The sequence below is a fragment of the Anomaloglossus baeobatrachus genome, chromosome 1 (assembly GCF_048569485.1).
Source record: "Anomaloglossus baeobatrachus isolate aAnoBae1 chromosome 1, aAnoBae1.hap1, whole genome shotgun sequence".
NCBI classification, from domain to species: Eukaryota; Metazoa; Chordata; class Amphibia; order Anura; family Aromobatidae; genus Anomaloglossus; species Anomaloglossus baeobatrachus.
Genome location: NC_134353.1, coordinates 741,523,211 through 741,542,288, shown reverse-complemented (window position 1 = coordinate 741,542,288; position 19,078 = coordinate 741,523,211). Strand labels below are relative to the sequence as shown.

The 19,078-nt window shown below is 46.9% G+C and overlaps 1 protein-coding gene across 12 annotated transcripts in view; it reads right to left on the bottom strand.

Moving 5' to 3' along the window:
* The window catches only part of PITPNM2 (phosphatidylinositol transfer protein membrane associated 2), a 487,362-nt gene that overhangs the window by 67,095 nt on the left and 401,189 nt on the right, over positions 1–19,078 (bottom strand). For all 12 annotated transcript variants that reach the window (XM_075322875.1, XM_075322922.1, XM_075322937.1 and 9 more), the window contains one exon: positions 4,270–4,445. In XM_075322875.1, coding sequence (XP_075178990.1) covers positions 4,270–4,445 — 176 coding nt within the window. The remainder of the gene's footprint in view (positions 1–4,269; positions 4,446–19,078) is intronic.

Genomic DNA, 19,078 nt, shown 5'->3' with positions numbered 1-19,078 from the left:
GCAGACCATGCCTGTGGTCTGATGAGACCAGGATAACCTTATCTAGGTCAGACGGTGTTAAGCATGTGTGGCGGCAACCAAGTGATAAGTTCAAAAACAAGCGTGTCTTGCCTACAATCAAGCATGGTGGTGAGAGTGTCATGGTATGGAGCTGCATGAGTGCTGTCAGGGAGCTACAGTTCATTGAGGGAACCATAAATACCAGCATGCACTGTAACATACTAAAGCAGAACATGATCCCCTCCCTTTAGAAACTGGGCTGTAGGACTATATTCTAACATAATTATGACCCCAAACACACCTCCAAGACGATCCCTGCCTTGGTAATGAAAATGAGGGTAAAGAAGCTGGAATGGCCAAGCATGTAGCCAGACCTAAACCCTATTGAGAATCTGCGGGGCATCCTCAAACAGAAGGTGAAGAAGCGCAAGGTCTCTAATATCCACCTGTGATGTTCTCATGGAGGAGTGGAAGAAGATCCAGTGGCTCCTGTGAAGCTCTAGTGAATGCAATGCCCAAGAAACTTAATGCAGTGCTTGAAAATAATAGTGGCCACACAAAATATTGACGCTTTGGGCACAATTTGGCCATTTTCACCTTGGGGTGTACTCACTTTTTTGCGAGTGGTTTAGACATTAAAGGCTGTGTCATTTATAGGACACACTACATTTACACTGTTATACAAGCTGTATACTGACTACTTTACATTGTATCAAAGTGTCAGATCTTCAGTGCTGTTAAATATTTACAAAAATGTGAGGGTGTACTCACTCTGTGATATACTGCATATTATGTGTATATATATATATATATATATATATATATATATATATATACGGAGAGAGAGAGAGAAATAAGGATTGAACACAACACCAGTTTTCTAAGTAAACATTTTTCTTAAGGGGTCAGTTACATGAATTTCTCACCAGATATTTAAACAACCCATCCAGTCCACACAGCCAAAAATATTAAACCATACATATGCATACATTTAATGATGTAATAATGAGAAATAACATAGCGAAAAAGTATTGTGCATGCTTACTGAAATGTATTTAATACTTCGTACAAAAGCCTGTGTTGGTGATGGAAGTTTCAAGACCCCTCTTCTATGGAGGCATGCATTGCTCAGGTGTGATTTTGGTCCATTCTTCTACACAAACACTCTTCAATTTCTGAAGGTTCTGAGCTTCAATTTCTTCTAAAAATGTTCTATTTGATTCAGGTCATGTTATTGGCTTGACCATTCCAGCAGCTTTATGTTTCTTTCTCAAACCAATTGAGAGTTTCCTTGGGCTGATTGTCTTGCTGAAATGTCCACTCTCTATCCAATTTCATCATCCTGGTAGATGGTAGCATATTTTTATCAAGAATGTCTCGGTATATTTGTCCATCCTTCCTTCAATTGCATGAAGTTTGCCAATGCCATATGCTGAAAACAGCCCCACACCAAAATGTTACCACTTCAAACCTTCCCAGTTGGTATAGTGTTTTTAGGTTGATACGCAGTGCCTTTTGGCCTCTATACAAGGTGTGTATTATGGCATACAATTAATTACATTTTGGTCTCATCTGACCAGACTATTTTTTCTAAGTACTTCACAGTCTAAAGGTTGAGTGCAGTACTTAATGCTTTCAACAAAACAATTGTACCTGCTCATTCCATGTTTTCTGTAGCGCTCCACAGGTGGTTCTTGGCTCTAGGACGACTCTTTTCACTCCTCTATCTGATATGTTGCGGGGAGCACCTGGTCATGGCCGGTTTATGGTGAAATTATGTTTTGAGATATATATATATATATATATATATATATATATATATATATATATAGCAAGATACCAACTCACACTACCAAAAGACAAATTTAAATAGCAAGATGTGTGGACATTGTGCAACCGCACACTAAACGTAAAATATAACTTTTAATGGTGCTCCTTTAAAAGGAGTAAATCTCATAAAAACGAGAGTATAAAATGAGAATACCCAAAGCAGTGGTCACCAAGCTCAAATGGACCCTGGTTTGGGTACAGCGCACACAACACTATCTACACTGGGTCACTATTATGTCACCTCAGTACTATATTAGAGGTCACATGTACAGGGAACCGCCCTCCACTCTGTACCTCCAATATTATCTAATATGTAGATAACTGGTGTAAACGACCGCCATTAAACATATACCATTTCTTTAAATAATATGGTTATAATAGTTGGAACGGTCTCACCAAGGACTTGCGGGCTTCAAAATTCTCATGGATAGGATATTCACTGATAAACCTTCTTCATGTTTCTCTCTCAAAAAATGTTAGCAGCAGGCCTCCGGTCACTCCCTACGCGTATCATCCCCACATAGAAATCATCAGGGGAGCCCGTGCTCATGAAAATCTGCCAGCTTAAATAGCCATCCTTATCATCATTGTGGCCGTCTGTGGCGTGTTTTGCCCATTTCCAGATTATGGCCCCAACAGTGCTCACTGGAACTTTCAGTAGTTTAAAAATTCTTTTGTAACCAATGCCACTAGTATGTTTTGACACAATAAGGTTGTGAAGGTCTTGAGACAGGTCACTGGTTTTAGTCATCATGAAATCTTTTTGTATGACGCCTTGGTAATGAAAGACCTTTTTATCGGCCATTAGTTGAACCAGCTGATATTATTTTTCACTAGGTGGCAGGATTGCTTTCTAATCGCTGAAACATTTCAGCTGGTGGCATGACTTTCCATGGCTTTTTGCACCTCTTTTTTCATGTGTTCAATAGTTTTTTCCCTGGGTCATTTCTCATTATTATCACTAAATTTATGGACATCTCTGATTTCTTTACCTTTATGAATTGGATGGGTTGTTCTAGACATCTGGTGAGAAGGTCCTGTCAATAGAACCTTTAGAAATATATTTCTTAGAAAATTAGTGTTCTGTTCAATACTTACTTCACTAGCCTGGATTCATGAAAGATAAGTCATGTCTAACCAACATCTTGGGTTTCTATGAGGGGGTAAGTGCAAATCTGGATATTGGTAATGCAGCTGATGCGATTTATTTGGACTTTGCACAGGCAATTGATACTGTACCACATAATAGCCTTATAATGAAGCTACAGAAGCAAGGCCTAGGGGAAACTATATGCAACTGGGTAAGGAATTGGCTAAAAGATAGGAAACGAAGAGTAGTTATAAATGGTACATTTTCTAAATGGGATTTAGCCAGCAGTGGGGTGCCACAGGGATCTGTGCTAGGACCGAGTCTTTTTAATCTCTTTATTAATAACCTAGTGGATGGGATTGAGTGTAAAATATCATTTTTTAGCTGACGAAACCAAACTATGTAGGATATTATAAACTGACCTTCACAGTATAATATTACAAAATTATCTGGGTAAGAAGTTTGAATAGGCAGACACTTGGCAAATGAGATTGAATGTGTATAAATGTAGAGTAATGCACCTAGGACAGAGTAATCCTATTGCCACATATAGATTCCATGGAAGTAAACTCGGGACTACAGAACAGGAGAAAGACTTGAGTATTCTCATTACAAGTAAGCTGAGCAGCAGCACTCAATGTCAAGCAGCAGCTGCAACAGCAAAGAAGATTTTAAGGTGTTTAAAGAAAGAGATTAGATCCCGTGATCCCAACGTATTGTTACCCATGTATAAATCACTTGTAAGGCCACATCTAGAATATGGGATCCAGTTTGGGGATCCACATTTTAAAAAGGATATTCAGAAGTCAGTTCAAAGGCAGGCAACTAGATTAATAAATGGGATGGAAGTCCTTCCATATGATGAGAGGTTGAAAAAGTTGGACTTCATGGGGATGAGCGGACTGCAATAGCGCCGCTCAGAAATAGAAACAAGGTATTTAGAAACAGCCTTCCCTATCAGTTTTACAGAGATGTGGCCACTATTGCAGAGCAGTGAGACAACCTCTTTAAGAAGAGAGGGCAGGCATTAGATGATTTTGTTTCCCACAATATTATATTATTTTGGCATGGTAACAGACTATATGCGTTTTAACACTGTAAAAAGTTTTAAAGAGTGTTTGTCACCAGGTTTAACACTTTAAACTGCATACCTTAATGAACACATCTTAGGCCTGATGAGTCTGTTGTACCTACTTTGAAAATCCAGGCTGTATAATCCTTTTTATAAATTTTCTTGCCTGATATAAAGATACACATAAAGCATTTGTATACAAGTCACCCAGGAATGATAGGTACACATCAGGTGACCATTACTGTGGAAAATGTAAAAAACTTTGTTTAATGCTTACTGTCGAGAGCAGGAATCACGGTTTTGCGCAAAGCCAGTACTAGTCCAAGAGGCGACCCAAATAAGAAAAAATCGGAAATCTCAAAGTCAAACTTCCCAATACTTCCTCCATCCAGCATTGTTGAGCTGCTCGATCTCCGAGACCCTGGATCATTTCTCAGAACGCTTGAGTGTAAACTGGAAAGAAATTTGCGATATTTTTAGAAACATTTTAAAAACAAGGCACTGTCAAATGCCAGAACATATAAATACATATAGGACTCCCATGTATGGCTATATACAGTGTGGCCACCCATATCCTGTCCACCACCATTAACTTGAGAACGGCGGCAGCTTTAGGCATAAAAGTGGTGTCTAGGTATAGTAAAGTAGCCATGCGCTACGCAATGAAACCACCTATAGCGCCACCTGGTGGAAAACAACGAAGTTACCATTTTTATCTCGAAAACGGAACGAGATAGAGAAAAAAAAATGAATTACAAAGTTGTAGGGCATCATCAATTCAATACGAATCAACACCTTGCATACAGAAATGCTATGATATGAAACCCATGACCCCCCCCCCCCACACCCCAAAACATTGAATGCTGGTCATTTAACTTTGATGCTCAAAGTGGCCACCGTCAGCAGCAATGCACATCTGGACTCTGGACAGCATACTGTATCTTGCTGCACATTGTGCAATATGGTAGGTGACACGTTTGCACAAGCATCTGTGATATGTTGTCGTAGGTCCTGCAGTGTCGATGGAGGTGTTGCATACACCTGCTGTTTGATGTGACCTCACATAAAGAAGTCCAATGGGGTCAGGTCAGGTAAGCGTGGAGGCCACTCCACTCAGCCACCATACCCAATGACTTGTAGGAAGGTCTCCATGAGGTGTCGCTTCACATCCGCAGCCTTGTGAGTAGGGATGGGCGACCCCCCTGACGTTCGGTATTCGGGAGACTCGCTCGAACGTTTTGTAAAGTTCGCGTTCGGGTTCTGATATAACACGAACTTGCGCCAAACACCGAACGTGGACTTTACAGTAATGTAATGGAGCAGGGGGCTGTAAAATAATAAACACAGTTAATAATAAACATTGTCATTATACTTACAGGTCCCACGACGCGTCCTGCACTCTGTCTCATACCGCTTCTCCTTCCAATCATCGCTGTGCCCTCCCGGTAACCAGCACTGATGATAGGACCTTCTGTGACGTCATAGCATGTGACCAGTCACATGTGTATTGTCTCATTGGCTACAGACTGGTCACATGGCTATAACGTCATGCTAGGTCCTGTCAGTGCCTCTCTCCGGTACAAGGTGCTCGCCCGAGCATCTCAGTACTCAGTATACTCAGCGAGCGCCGTATGCCGCCAAGATGCTCCGGCACATGGTCGGCTGCCCGTCCCTGCATGTCGGCGCTCTTTACAGAGTAAGCCCACATGCAGGGACAGGCTGCCACAGCCGGTAAATAACGGTGCCGGGAATCAGGTGATCGTAGATCACCGTTGCTATAGTAACCCGCTTGTCAGGTTACTATTGCAATGGTGGCAGCGGTGACGTCACCATTTACCAACCCGCAGCCTCTGCTCACTCATTGAATGATTGGACTGCACAGGGGAGGAGGAGCGTCTTCCTCCCTTGTGCTATCTGATGTAGCAGAGCTGCATGGGTTGAAGGAGAAAGAAGACACAAGACCAGGATCATGGATGGGTGAGAGGGAGTAATAAACATGGAGTCTCTAAGTGTGTCTGTGTATTTATTTCTATTACAGTATTTTTTCTCTGTTTGGTCTTTTTTTTAACCCTTTATTGGAGATTCTCAATGGTCGGGTCAAACTTGCCTGACATTAAGAATCTCTGGCTTAATACTAGCTAGTAAAACAAAAATAGCATTAACCCATTATTACCCAGCGAGCCACCCGGCATCAGGGCCGCTGGAAGAGTTGGATACAGCGCCAGAAGATGGCGCCTCTATGAAAGCGGCATTTTCTGGGGCGGCTGCGGACTGCAATTCGCAGCGGAGAGGCCTAGAAAGTTAAGAATAGCCACCCACAAGTAGAGACAGAGCAAGAACCAGGACAACCGGAGCCTCTGTCTACAACAACAGCCGGTGATAACACGCGGAACAAGAAACTGCCAACAGGCAACAGGGAGGGGGCTGGGTCTCCCAATACGGAACTATAAGAAAAAGAATTTACGGTAAGTAAACAAAATTCTCTTTTTCTTTATCGTTCCTATGGGAGACCCAGACATTGGGACGTCTCAAAGCAGTCCATGGGTGGGAATAAACAGAAAAATTGGGAAGTAGGCGGAACCTAACTTCACAAATGGGCGACAGCCGCCTGAAGGATGCGTCTGCCCAAGCTCGCATCTGCCGAAGCATGAGCATGCACTTGGTAGTGCTTTGAAAAGGTATGCAGACTAGTCCAAGTGGCAGCCTGACAGACCTGCTGAGCCGTAGCCTGGTGCCTGAAAGCCCAAGAGGCACCGACAGCTCTGGTCGAGTGTGCCTTGATCCCCGGCGGGGGAGGCACCTGAGTACACTGGTAGGCATCGGAAATGGCCGACCTAATCCAACGAGCCAAGGTCGGCTTAGAAGCCGAGAGGCCCTTACGCCGACCTGTGGTTAGCACAAAAAGAGAGGTGCACCGCCTAAGAACAGCGGTGCGAGACACATAGATCCGGAGCGCCCGCACCAGATCCAGAGTATGCTTTTTCAAAGTGATGAACAGGAGCCGGACAAAAGGAAGGCAGGGAAATGTCCTGGTTAAGGTGGAAAGGAGAAACCACCTTAGGGAGAAAGTCCGGAGTCGGACGGAGAACCACCTTGTCTTGATGAAAAACCAAAAAAGGTGACTCCGAAGAGAGCGCAGCCAAATCAGAGACTCTCCTGAGGGAAGTTATGGCCACTAGAAAGACCACTTTCTGTGAAAGACGAGACAAAAAAACCTCCCTAAGAGGCTCAAAGGGGGGTTTCTGCAAGGCCGTGAGGACCAGATTGAGGTCCCAGGTATCCAAGGGCCGCCGGTAAGGCGGAATGATGTGAGACGCGCCCTGCATGAAGGTGCGCACCTGAGCCAGCCGGGCGATATGCCGCTGGAACAACACTGACAGAGCCGAGACCTGTCCCTTGAGGGAATTGAGGGATAGTCCTAGCTGCAGACCGGACTGTAGAAAGGACAGGAGGGTCGGCAAGGAAAAAGGCCAAGGAGCATGGCCGGAAGAGCGACACCAGGACAGGAAAATTCTCCAGGTCCTGTGATAGATTTTGGCCGAGGAAGACTTCCGAGCCCGAGTCATAGTGGAGATGACTTCAGGAGGGATACCAGAAGTCGTCAAGATCCAGGACTCAAGAGCCACGCCGTCAATCTGAGAGCCGCAGAATTCTGGCGGAAAAACGGACCTTGTGAGAGAAGGTCTGGACAGTCCGGGAGGTACCACGGCACCTCTACGGACAGATGGAGCAGGTCTGGGTACCAAGCTCGCCTGGGCCAGTCTGGAGCAATGAGGATGACCCGACGGCCCTCCATTCTGATCTTGCGCAGGACACTGGGCAAGAGAGCTAGAGGGGGAAACACGTAGGACAGACGAAACTGGGACCAATCTTGAACCAGAGCGTCCGCTGCAAAGGCCTGAGGATCGTGGGAGCGAGCCACGTAAACCGGAACCTTGTTGTTGTGCCGGGATGCCATTAGATCCACTTCCGGAGTGCCCCACTTGCGGCAGATTGACCGAAACACTGCCGGATGCAGAGACCACTCGCCACTGTCCACGGTTTGACGGCTGAGATAATCTGCCTCCCAGTTTTCCACGCCTGGGATGTGGACTGCGGATATGGTGGACTTGGAGTCCTCCGTCCACTGAAGGATGCGTTGAACCTCCAACATTGCCAGGCGGCTGCGTGTCCCGCCTTGGTGATTGATGTAGGCAACCGCTGTCGCGTTGTCTGACTGGACTCGAATGTGCCTGCCCGCCAACAGGTGGTGAAAGGCTAAGAGAGCTAGAAGCAAAGCTCTGATTTCCAGCACATTGATCGAGAGGGCTGATTCGGACGGAGTCCAAGTGCCCTGTGCTCGGTGGTGGAGATATACTGCTCCCCAGCCGGAGAGACTGGCATCCGTTGTGAGGATCACCCAGGACGGGGCCAGGAAGGAGCGTCCCTGAGACAGAGAGAGGGGCCGAAGCCACCGCTGAAGGGAGCCCCTGGTCTGTGGCGACAGAGCCACTAACCTGTGCAAGGAGGAAGTCCGCTTGTCCCAACAGCGGAGAATGTCCAGCTGCAGAGGACGCAGATGGAACTGGGCAAAGGGAACCGCTTCCATTGACGCCACCATCTGACCCAGCACCTGCATTAGGTGCCTGATGGAATGACGGCGGGGCCTCAGCAAAGAGCGCACCACCAGATGGAGGGACTGCTGTTTGACTAAGGGCAGCTTCACGAGTGCCGGCAGAGTCTCGAATTGCATCCCTAGGTACGTGAGCTTCTGGGTCGGAGTCAGAGTGGATTTGGGCAGATTGACAAGCCACCCGAATTGGACTAGAGTGGCGAGAGTGAGCGAGACACTCCGCTGAGTCTGCACTGGATGAAGCCTTGACTAGAAGGTCGTCCAGGTAAGGAATCACTGCCAACCCCTGGAGGTGCAGAACCGCAACCACTGCTGCCATGACCTTGGTGAATACTCGAGGGGCCGTGGCTAACCCGAAGGGGAGAGCCACGAATTGGAAATGTTCCTCTCCGATTGCAAAACGTAGCCAACGCTGGTGTGAAACTGCAATTGGCACATGCAGATAGGCATCTCTGATGTCGATGGATGCCAGGAAATCTCCTTGGGTCATTGAGGCAATGACTGATCGCAGAGACTCCATGCGAAAATGCCGGACCTGAACATGCTTGTTGAGAAGCTTGAGATCCATGATGGGCCGTAAGGAACCGTCCTTTTTGGGGACTAGGAAGAGATTTGAGTAGAAACCTCTGAACCGTTCCCGGGCGGGAACCGGTACAATTACTCCGTTGGCCTGCAAGGATGCCATGGCCTGAGAGAAGGCGGCGGCCTTGGAGCAGGGGGGAGTTGACGGAAAAAATCTGTTTGGCGGGCTGGAAGAGAATTCTATCCTGTAGCCGTGGGAGATGATATCCCGCACCCACTGATCGGAGACGTGTTGAAACCACACGCCGCCAAAGTGGGAGAGCCTGCCACTGACCAAGGATGTTGCTGGCGCGGCCACATAGTCAAGAGGAGGCTGCCTTAGTGGCAGCAGCTCCTGCGGTCTTCTGAGGACGCGGCTTCGTGCGCCAGTTGGGTTTTTGGTCCTTGGCTGAGTTAGTGGACGAGGCCGAGGGCTTAGAGGACGACCAGTTGGAGGAACGAAAGGAACGAAACCTCGACTGGTTCCTGCCCTGGACAGGTTTCCTGGTTTTAGTTTGTGGCATGGAAGTACTCTTCCCGCCAGTAACTTCCTTAATAATTTCATCCAGTTGTTCACCGAACAGCCTGGACCCAGCAAAAGGGAGCCCAGCAAGGTACTTCTTTGAAGAAGCGTCTGCCTTCCACTCTCGAAGCCACAAGATCCTGCGGATAGCGAGGGAATTAGCCGAAGCCACCGCAGTGCGGTGAGAAGCCTCCAGCATGGCAGACATGGCATAGGATGAAAAAGCTGAAGCCTGGGAAGTTAAGGCAACCATTTCGGGCATAGATTCCCTGGTGAGGGAATGCATCTCCTCTAGAGAAGCAGAGATGGCTTTGAGAGCCCACACTGCTGCAAAAGATGGGGAGAACGAGGCCCCTGCCGCCTCATATACAGATTTGGCCAGAAGGTCAACCTGGCGGTCAGTGGAATCCTTAAGGGTGCCATCAGCCACTGATACAACTGTCCGGGCTGAGAGTCTAGACACCAGAGGGTCTACCTTTGGTGAATGAGCCCACTCCTTGACCACCTCTGGTGGAAAGGGAAAACGGTCATCAGAACCACACTTTGGGAAGCGTTTGTCAGGACAGGCCCTAGGCTTGGTCACAGTGGCCTGAAAACTGGAGTGGTTAAAGAACACACTCCTTGTCCTCTTAGGCAAGGTAAACTGGTGCCTTTCTGCCAGAGGGGGTTGCTCCTCTGATACTGGCGGATTGAGGTCCAGTACAGAATTAATGGACGCAATCAAATCACTAACATCTGAGTCACTTTCGGACAGATCAATGGGGCACATGGAGGCAGCCTCCGAGCCCCCAGTAACGGCATCCTCCTCGTCCTGCGAGTCAGCTCTTGAATCAGAGCTGCGGGACGAGGAAAAAGAGGGAGCCCTGCGTCTCCTCTTAGGAGGACGGGGTCTGGGACCAGATGAAGAATCCTCTGTGAGCTCCGCTGAGAGAGCCCTAGTAGCAGAGGCGCCCTGAGAAGGGGGCTGATGCATGTTCAGCAAAGTCCGGGACAGCTGTCCCATGGAGTCGGCAAAAGACTGGGAGATTGACCTAGAGAAGGATTCTACCCAAGCCGGGGGTTCAGCCACCGGAGCCGGAGCAGCCGGAGGGACCACTGTGGGTGCGATTCCAGGCTGAGGCATTGTCAGGTTAGAGCAGGCATCACAATGTGGATATGTGCTCGGTTCAGGCAGCACGAGCTTACATGCAGTGCATATTGTGTACAGCCTTGCAGCCTTGCTCCTTGTGTGAGACATGCTGCTGAAGTGGGGGCTCTGAGCCAGGATGACCCCCAGAGAGTATATAAGCAGGTCCACAACCGAGGGTTGTAGCTTACCAGACCATTTGTGTGCCCTCCAGATCCCACAGCCCAGACCCCCAGACAGATTAGCAGAGATGCTGCAGCCAGCGCCGATCGCTGTGAGAACGCTGATAAAATGGCGCCGGAGCGAGGAGAGGGGGCGGGACCTACTCTGAGAGCGGGATCTGGAGGGCCAAGGAGATTTACAGGGGAGGGGACATTTACTCAGAGAGGAGTGTCCCTCCCCTGTGCCGAACGGCTGCTGGGTGGAGCCACACTGTCCCTCTGCATGACTGACATGCAAGGGCAGTGAAATCGAAACTAGGCCTCAGGCGAAGCCGGGGCCTAAATTTAAGCGATGCGGCCGGCGCACAGGCTCCATCGGCGCGGTTCTCAGGTGACAACCAGAGAACCGGCCGGAAATGTCAGAACAGTTACACAGCACACTCTCCCCAACAATAAAATACAAGGGACCCCCCGAACATAAACGTCTCAGTACTTAGCTTGTGAGACGCAGGGTTTCAAGTCCCTGGGGATGAGTGCTCCGTCCAGCAGGATCCTGAAGGGCTGCGGATGGAGACCGGCCTCCTGCAAAGCAGGGAGAACCGTGCTGGCTCCCACTTCAAGCCAGAGCCCAAGGGATGGTGAAGGAGCGCGGCATGTAAGGCTCCAGTCCTGGAATCAACCTTAACAACACCGCCGACACAGTGGGGTGAGAAGGGACATGCCGGGAGTCCAGGCTTGGACCCGCTTTTCTTCAAAAACTTTCCAAAATGAAAAATCAGATGAGAATGCATGTGTGGATGTGTGCCTCCTGAACACAAAGCAATGAACTGGCTAGATTTGGTTATCCAGGGGGTGTATATGCTCAGAGGGAGGAGCTACACTTTTTTAGTGTAGTACTTTGTGTGTCCTCCGGAGGCAGAAGCTATACACCCAATGTCTGGGTCTCCCATAGGAACGATAAAGAAATAAATCATTACAAAAATATGACGTGGCGCTCCGCGGCATTTTTGATTCTCAGCGCAGATAAGGCAGACAGCTACGGGTTGCCTGGCGTTACCTTGGCTGGCAATCAAAATACAGGGAAGCCCATTAATTTTTTTTTATTTAAAAAAAATAATTAAAAAAAAAAATGTGTGGGCTCCCGCTGTATTTTGATCGCCAGTCAGGGAAAGCCAGGCAGCAGGGGGCTAGGATTCTCTTCAGCCCGCAGCTGCCCCTGGAAATGGCGCATTGTTTCTTAGCGCCATTTCCAGGCGCTTTACCCCGCTCGTCCAGAGGCCCTGATGGCGGTGGCTCGCTGGGTAATAAAGGGGTTAATACCAGCTTTGTATTCTCAGATGGTACTAAGCCCGAACTTCATGGTGTCACGCCAAATTAGACATGGCCACCATGAATTTATAGGTAACTGTAAAAAAAACACAACACAGAGAATCTTTTTTTTATTAGAAATAAAACAAAAAACATTTAGAGACTCCACCTTTATTATAAAAAAAACCCTTAGTCCGACGTAATCCACTGGGACAGCAAAGTCAACTCTGCTTCATCACTGTGCACAGACAGTCTATACACAGTGAGAAGCAAAGAGCAAAGTCAACTCTGCTTCATCTTGTGCACAGACAGTCTATACACAGTGTGAAGCAAAGCGCAATGTTAACTCTGCTTCATCTTGTGCACAGATAGTCTATACACAGTGAGAAACACAGAGAGCCAAGTCAGCCTGCTACATCGTTCTGTTCAGATCGATGCAGCAGGCTGACAGTGACGGGATGATTGCACTTGCGTCTCGCAGTGCATAACCCCACTCTCCCTACAGCAGCGCCTCAGCTGTGGACATACATGTAGCTGAGCTGCTGCCATTGGGAGATTGTGCACCGTGATGCGATGACACTCGCATCACGGGGCGCCAGGACCTGTGATGATGTCATACTCACGTGACCAGTCTGTAGCCAATGAGGTAATACAACATTTACATGTGACTGGTCACATGGGTATGACGTCACGGCAGGTCCTTTTAGCCAGAGGTGCTTACCGGGGGGGAACAGCAATGATCGGACGGACGCGTTAGCAGAAGCGCTGGGAGGCAGAGTCTGCAGAACGCGTTGCGGGACCTGTAAGTATGATCAGAATGTTTTTTTTAATAACGTGCTTTTTTTTTTTTAACAGCCCCTGGACCCGAACGGTTACACGAACTGTAACATGAACGGCCCAGAGAGCTCGTGTTCGTGTGCACAAATACCACATGTTCGATACGGACACCGAACTGTACAGTTCGGGTTCACCCATCCCTACTTGTTAGTTTTACACGTTCTAATCATAGTATTTCTGTATGCAAGGTGTCGATGCAAGGTGTTGATTCGTATTGAATTGATGATGCCCTACAACTTTGTAATTCATTTTTTTCGCAGCCCTGGGGTCCTGGGTTCTAGTCCCACTAAGGACAACATCTGCAAGGAGTTTGTATGTTCTCCCTGTGTTTGCGTGGGTTTCCTCCGGGTACTCCGGTTTCCTCCCACACTCCAAAAACATACTGATAGGGAATTTAGATTGTGAGCCCCAAGGGGACAGTGTTGTCAATGTATGTAAAGCGCTGTGGAATTAATAGCGCTATATAAATGAATAAATATATATTATTTCTCTATCTCATTCCGTTTACAAGATAAAAATGCTAATTCCGTTGTTTTCCACCAGGTGGCGCTATAGGTGGTTTCATTGCGTAGCGCATGGCTACTTTACTATACCTAGACACCACTTCTATGCCTGTAGCTGTCGCCATTCTCAAGTTAATGGCGGTGGACAGGATATGGGTGGACACACTGTATGAGGTTCATGTTTTCACACAATCTATTTTTTTTTTTGCAAAAAGTAAGACTAGATCTCATTATAGCAAATATCATAGGGAAGTAGGAAAACCTTTGGTTTGTTATCCTTTTCCTTTTTCTAAATTTAGGACTTCAATTCTTGAAAAATATAGGAAGATAGTAAAAGTGATATTCCCATCTCCAAGATCTTATACCAATATGTAGTAGATACAAATCAAAAAAGTCCATGGAACCTCTGTTAGGAGTCTCGACACAGAAACTAGCCAGATATCTCTCCGGGAAGAACCTAGCCAAGAAGTGGCTCTTTTTAGGAGACCACCATAACCACCATATTAAGTGGCCCTTTTAGTCAATATTCAACTTTTTGACAAGTTTAAAGATATGACAAGGGAAATACCAAGGCCAGGTATCCATCCACAGACAGCTGTTTCGGGGTATTTCCCCTCATCAGTGTGGAGTAGGATTCTGGCCAGGTGGGAGCAATACCTAGTAGACCAACAAGACAAAACAATCACTGATCTCGGGGAGACCAGCCTGAGAAAACACTGCCGGCAGCCAGCAAAGGCGCTCAACACAGTGAAATCCGTGGTGCATTGCCCCCTGGGAAGTATGCAAATCAAAAAAGTCCGTGGAGCCTCTGTTAGGAGTCTCGACACGGAAAAAAGCCAGATATCCCTCCGGGAAGAACCTAGCCAAGGGGTGGCTCTGTTTAGGAGACCACCATAACCACCATCTTAAGTGGCCCTTTTAGTCAATATCCAGCTCTTGATGAGTTTAAAGATATGACAAGGGAAATACCAAGGTCAGGTATCCATACACAGACAGCTGTTTCGGGGTATTGCCCCTCATCAGTGTGCAGTAGGATTCTGGCCAGGTTGGCTAGGTTCTTTCCGGAGGGATATATGGCCATTTTCCGTGTCGAGACTCCTAACAGAGGCTCCACGGACCTTTTTTGATTTGCATACTTCCAAGAGGGCAATGTACCTAGGATTTCACTGTGTTGAGCGCCTTCGCTGGCTGCCGGCAGTGTTTTCTTAGGCTGGTCTCCCAGAGATCAGTGATTGTTTTGTCTTGCTGGTCTACTAGGCATTGTTCCCACCTGGCCAGAATCCTACTCCACACTGATGAGGGGCAATACCCCAAAACAGCTGTCTGTGGATGGATACCTGGCCTTGGTATTTCCCTTGTCATATCTTTAAACTCATCAAGAGCTGGATATTGACTAAAAGGGCCACTTAATATGGTGGTTAATGTGGTCTCCTAAAAAGAGCCACTCCTTGGCTAGGTTCTTCACGGAGGGGTATCTGGCTATTTTCCGTGTCAAGACTCCTAACAGAGGCTCCATGGACCTTTTTTGATTTGCTGAATATGAGGTAAGCGCATAGTGAATTGGGAAAACTATAGCACATTTTTAATTGGAGGTATTTGCTAATATTATTATTATCATCACATCTACTAAGTATTGGGGTACGATGTTGGAAATGGGAATACCCCTTTAAGTCATCTAAGCTGGGTTGCCAACCATCCAGAAGTTCCAGGACAGCCCATAAAAATAGGACACTTTTTTTGCGCTGTAAATGTTTTTTTTTGAGGTGTTCATGATTTTTTGGAAGCTGAAGAAATGTATACAGATGATTTTGACTGTAATTATTATCATTTTCCAGTTCACAGTAATTGCTGCTGATGTCTTCATATCAGAATTATGGGCTGCAGACATGAATCACTGATAATCATAAGGATCTATTATAGTTTTCTAATGGTCCATAAAAAATATTGTCTGTCCATAATTTTTTGATAAGCTGTCCAGAAAAAAAATAAGTCAAGTTGGCAATCCTGAATTTAACACATGTCCGGGAACAATCTAATGGTAATAATGGACCCTCCTATGTAGTCAAGGGTTGCATTTGAGGTCCCTAGTATATGGGAGGTTGGCCACCACTGATCCGATATAAAAACAGATACTCACCTAGTGGTCTGTACAAACCATCTTTTAAAATGTAAATTTGTACTGATTGTATGATATAATTACAAATAAGTGTGGAAAAGTTTGTCGGATACTCTGATTTAAAAGACTTGAATTTGTCAGACATGCGCTAGATGGTCTTGGTAAAAGGCCAATTATAATGAAGGCAATGTTGGCTACTGACCCGGGATCCATCCTTCAAGTGGAGCCCATGGACCATAAGCAAATCAGAGAAGATGACACGCTACTGAAAGCTCAACTGCCAGTATGTGTGCATGCAACTACTTGATGAAAAGTATGTGTGTGGCAGAATTGCAATGGACCTAAGGGTTCATGTGGTTAAATATATATGGGGTTGTGGGGAGTTTATTATAGAAAGAATTCATGTGATTGGAATCTGGTGGAAAATATATTAATGCTTTTGGCCAGGTGATTATAATCTGTGAAAATAAATTTATCACGGTGATGGAGCTATGTGATCATAAACTGGGGGGGATATATTATGCTGCCCCCGTGCCAGCAGCTGGCGCTGCTCAGATCCGGACCCACTGTGTGGCTCGAGGGATCCTCGGGACCCAAGGGTCACGCGGACAAGCCGAATGAAAAGGGGGACGTAGTTGTACGGCCTTGACCGTATTTGATTCATGACGCCACCCACGGTGTGTGGTGAAGTGGGACACCACCGCTGCTGTTGTAGGGTACCTGGGAGAGATGTAATAGCAGCTGGATGTTAACCCCTCCACAGGGATGGTTGCCCCGGGGGCCCAGTGTCTCTGTGCAGGGTATCGCGATGGCAGGGGCCTGCGTGCCCGGGCATAGCAGGGGATGTTTGGTTACTCACAAGTAAATGAATCACACGAGTCTTTTGGTAAACCAAGGTGCTGGTGGCCAGCCGCCGCGGCCAGTTGTATTCTGGTCCCCCACCCGGGCTGGTGATCGCCGTCTCTTCCTCTCCACTGGTTGTGGTTGTGTGTTTGGACTTCCTGGTGTGGAACACGGGAGTCCGCTCCGGGCTGTCTGTGTGCCTGAGGAGCCGTGCCCGCTGACGCTGACCCGTGGGATCTATGGGCCCTGGCGGTTGCCCTATCCCTACCTGTGGGTGGTTGTCTGCTTTTGGGACTTTGGTTGGGACAGGACCTGTAATCCTGCCCTCAATCGGCTGATTAGCTAGGCCGTTGGTGCTGGTCCTGGCTTCAGGGTCCGAGTACCCCCTCTGTGCACGGTTTCCGGTCGGGTCTCCGGTGTTGGTACCGGCGGGCTCCAACCCTGCTCCGGTCCTCCTCGGATCTGCTGAGCCGTCTTCCCGTCTCCTGCTGACGGAGACCACCGTCTGCCACCTAGCCAAGGTACCAGGGCTCCGTCCCTGGCACCGTTCAACTTGGACTTCTCCTCTGCTGGAGCTACACCTAGCTCCAGCCCACACTCCTCTCCACTTGAACTACAAACTTTTACTGCTTGTTTTTCCACCCTGGGCTGTCTAGACCCCTAGGTGGGCGTTCCCTAACCGCCTGGTCCCTTCCACTGGTGTGCCTGTCTTGCTCTGAGGGGGGTGACTAGGGTTTCAGGCCGGCTGTATGTGACCTAGGTGAGGGAAGGTGTTATGCGGGGGCCTAATGTGTGACTACCTGGTTTTGCCAGGGCGTCACAATATTATAGCAGGAAACCAAGTGATTATAATCTTGGAGGTGGGAAAATTATAAACCTCAGGAATTTGTAAGGAATTTATCACTGCTAGGCCAATGTAATTACCGTATAAACTGCAGTGGGAGATTATTACTGCAAGGAGTGACAAGAATATAATTTAGTGGTATTGGAAAGATTAAACAGAGGGGTATGTAATTATGACAATTAGTAAAAGGGGGTATTTGATTTCAAACATATATAGCTAACCCTAACCCCATAGTACAGAAAACATACACTTATTATTAATAGGAAGTCTAAGCTCAACATAATGTTTCTTATTTGTACTTTTGTGTCTTTCTTCATCTCTGTCTGCCATTCTATGCATTCAGCTTCACATGCTAACTGGGCAATTCTGCTAAAACTACATTTCCCAGTAGCACCTTGCTTCTCCTCGGTGCTGCAGACTCCTCTCTCCCGCTCCTTTGTGCTCCTGGCCTTTCTGAATTAACTCAGAGCTGTGCTGAAAGCTGGCTGGCAAGTGTGTCACCTCTGCTATGCTCAACTAAATCCACTATAGATATTTATTACATCATCAAGCTAATCTAAGTGTATCATGGTGTATAAGTGTGTCACGGTCTCTCATGTGCTCCCTAGGTAATATTAATTGCCCACCCCTAGTTTCAGCAAAAGACAAAAATAGACAGCAGTAGCTGAGTCGCAGCCAAAATGACAAAAAAAGACACCAGTAAAGCTTCAGGATCACAACTGCCGGCATTTTCTGGAAGCTTTTGCGCTGTGGAAATTTCAGCGATTTCGCCAGCATCTTGAAGACGCCTGTGTGCACATATCCCAAGGCGGGCTTTCTTTTAAAGGAAATCTACAGGATCTGATCTGCCTATGGAAACTGATGTCAATAACAACAGCTGTGGTAATTCTACATATCCATCTGTTCTGATACTAATGTTATACATCTAGTGCCCCAAAGATCTGATGCAGTCAGAAAACGTCACTGAAGAAATAATGTTCTCAGAAAACGGTGGAGGCCATTACAATGTTCATTAAATATTGGGCTGTGGGATGAGCACATTTCAAAACAGATGCGGAAGTATGATAATGTAAAAAGAGGTACTATCAAATTACGGTATTCTGAGGCAAATTTCCACATCTAATTATCAAAAGGTACTGTAAGGAAAACTACTTCACAGGTATAAACCCAAAAGCAAATAAAATGTCATTACAAAATTGGCCATGCTACCATATAAACTGCATTGTAGTAGGCATAGTGGATTACCCATGGCTTTAATAATTGGAAACATATCAAGGACAGGTTAGCCACTTATGCATATAGTCAGCTGTTCTGTCACTAGTGAGCAAACAACAAGCATCATGTCAAGTTGACGGTCAGATACTGTTGCAAATGGAAAGTGAAAGATTGTACTAGGGTAAAGTCTTAAAACAAATCTGTCACCAGTTTTTTGCTGCATCATATAGTAGGAAAAGAGACCCTGACTCCAATGATGTATCACAGTTTACTAGGTGCATCAGTTGCAACACAATCACAGGTCTAAGCTGTAGGACCCAGCATAGCTGAGAAAGCTAAGCCCGCCCCTACCACAGCTCTCTGTGCACATTGTCTATTGATACTGAGCTGCTTATCAGAGGAGGGGACATGGTCAGTCTAGCAGGCACATGAGTTGT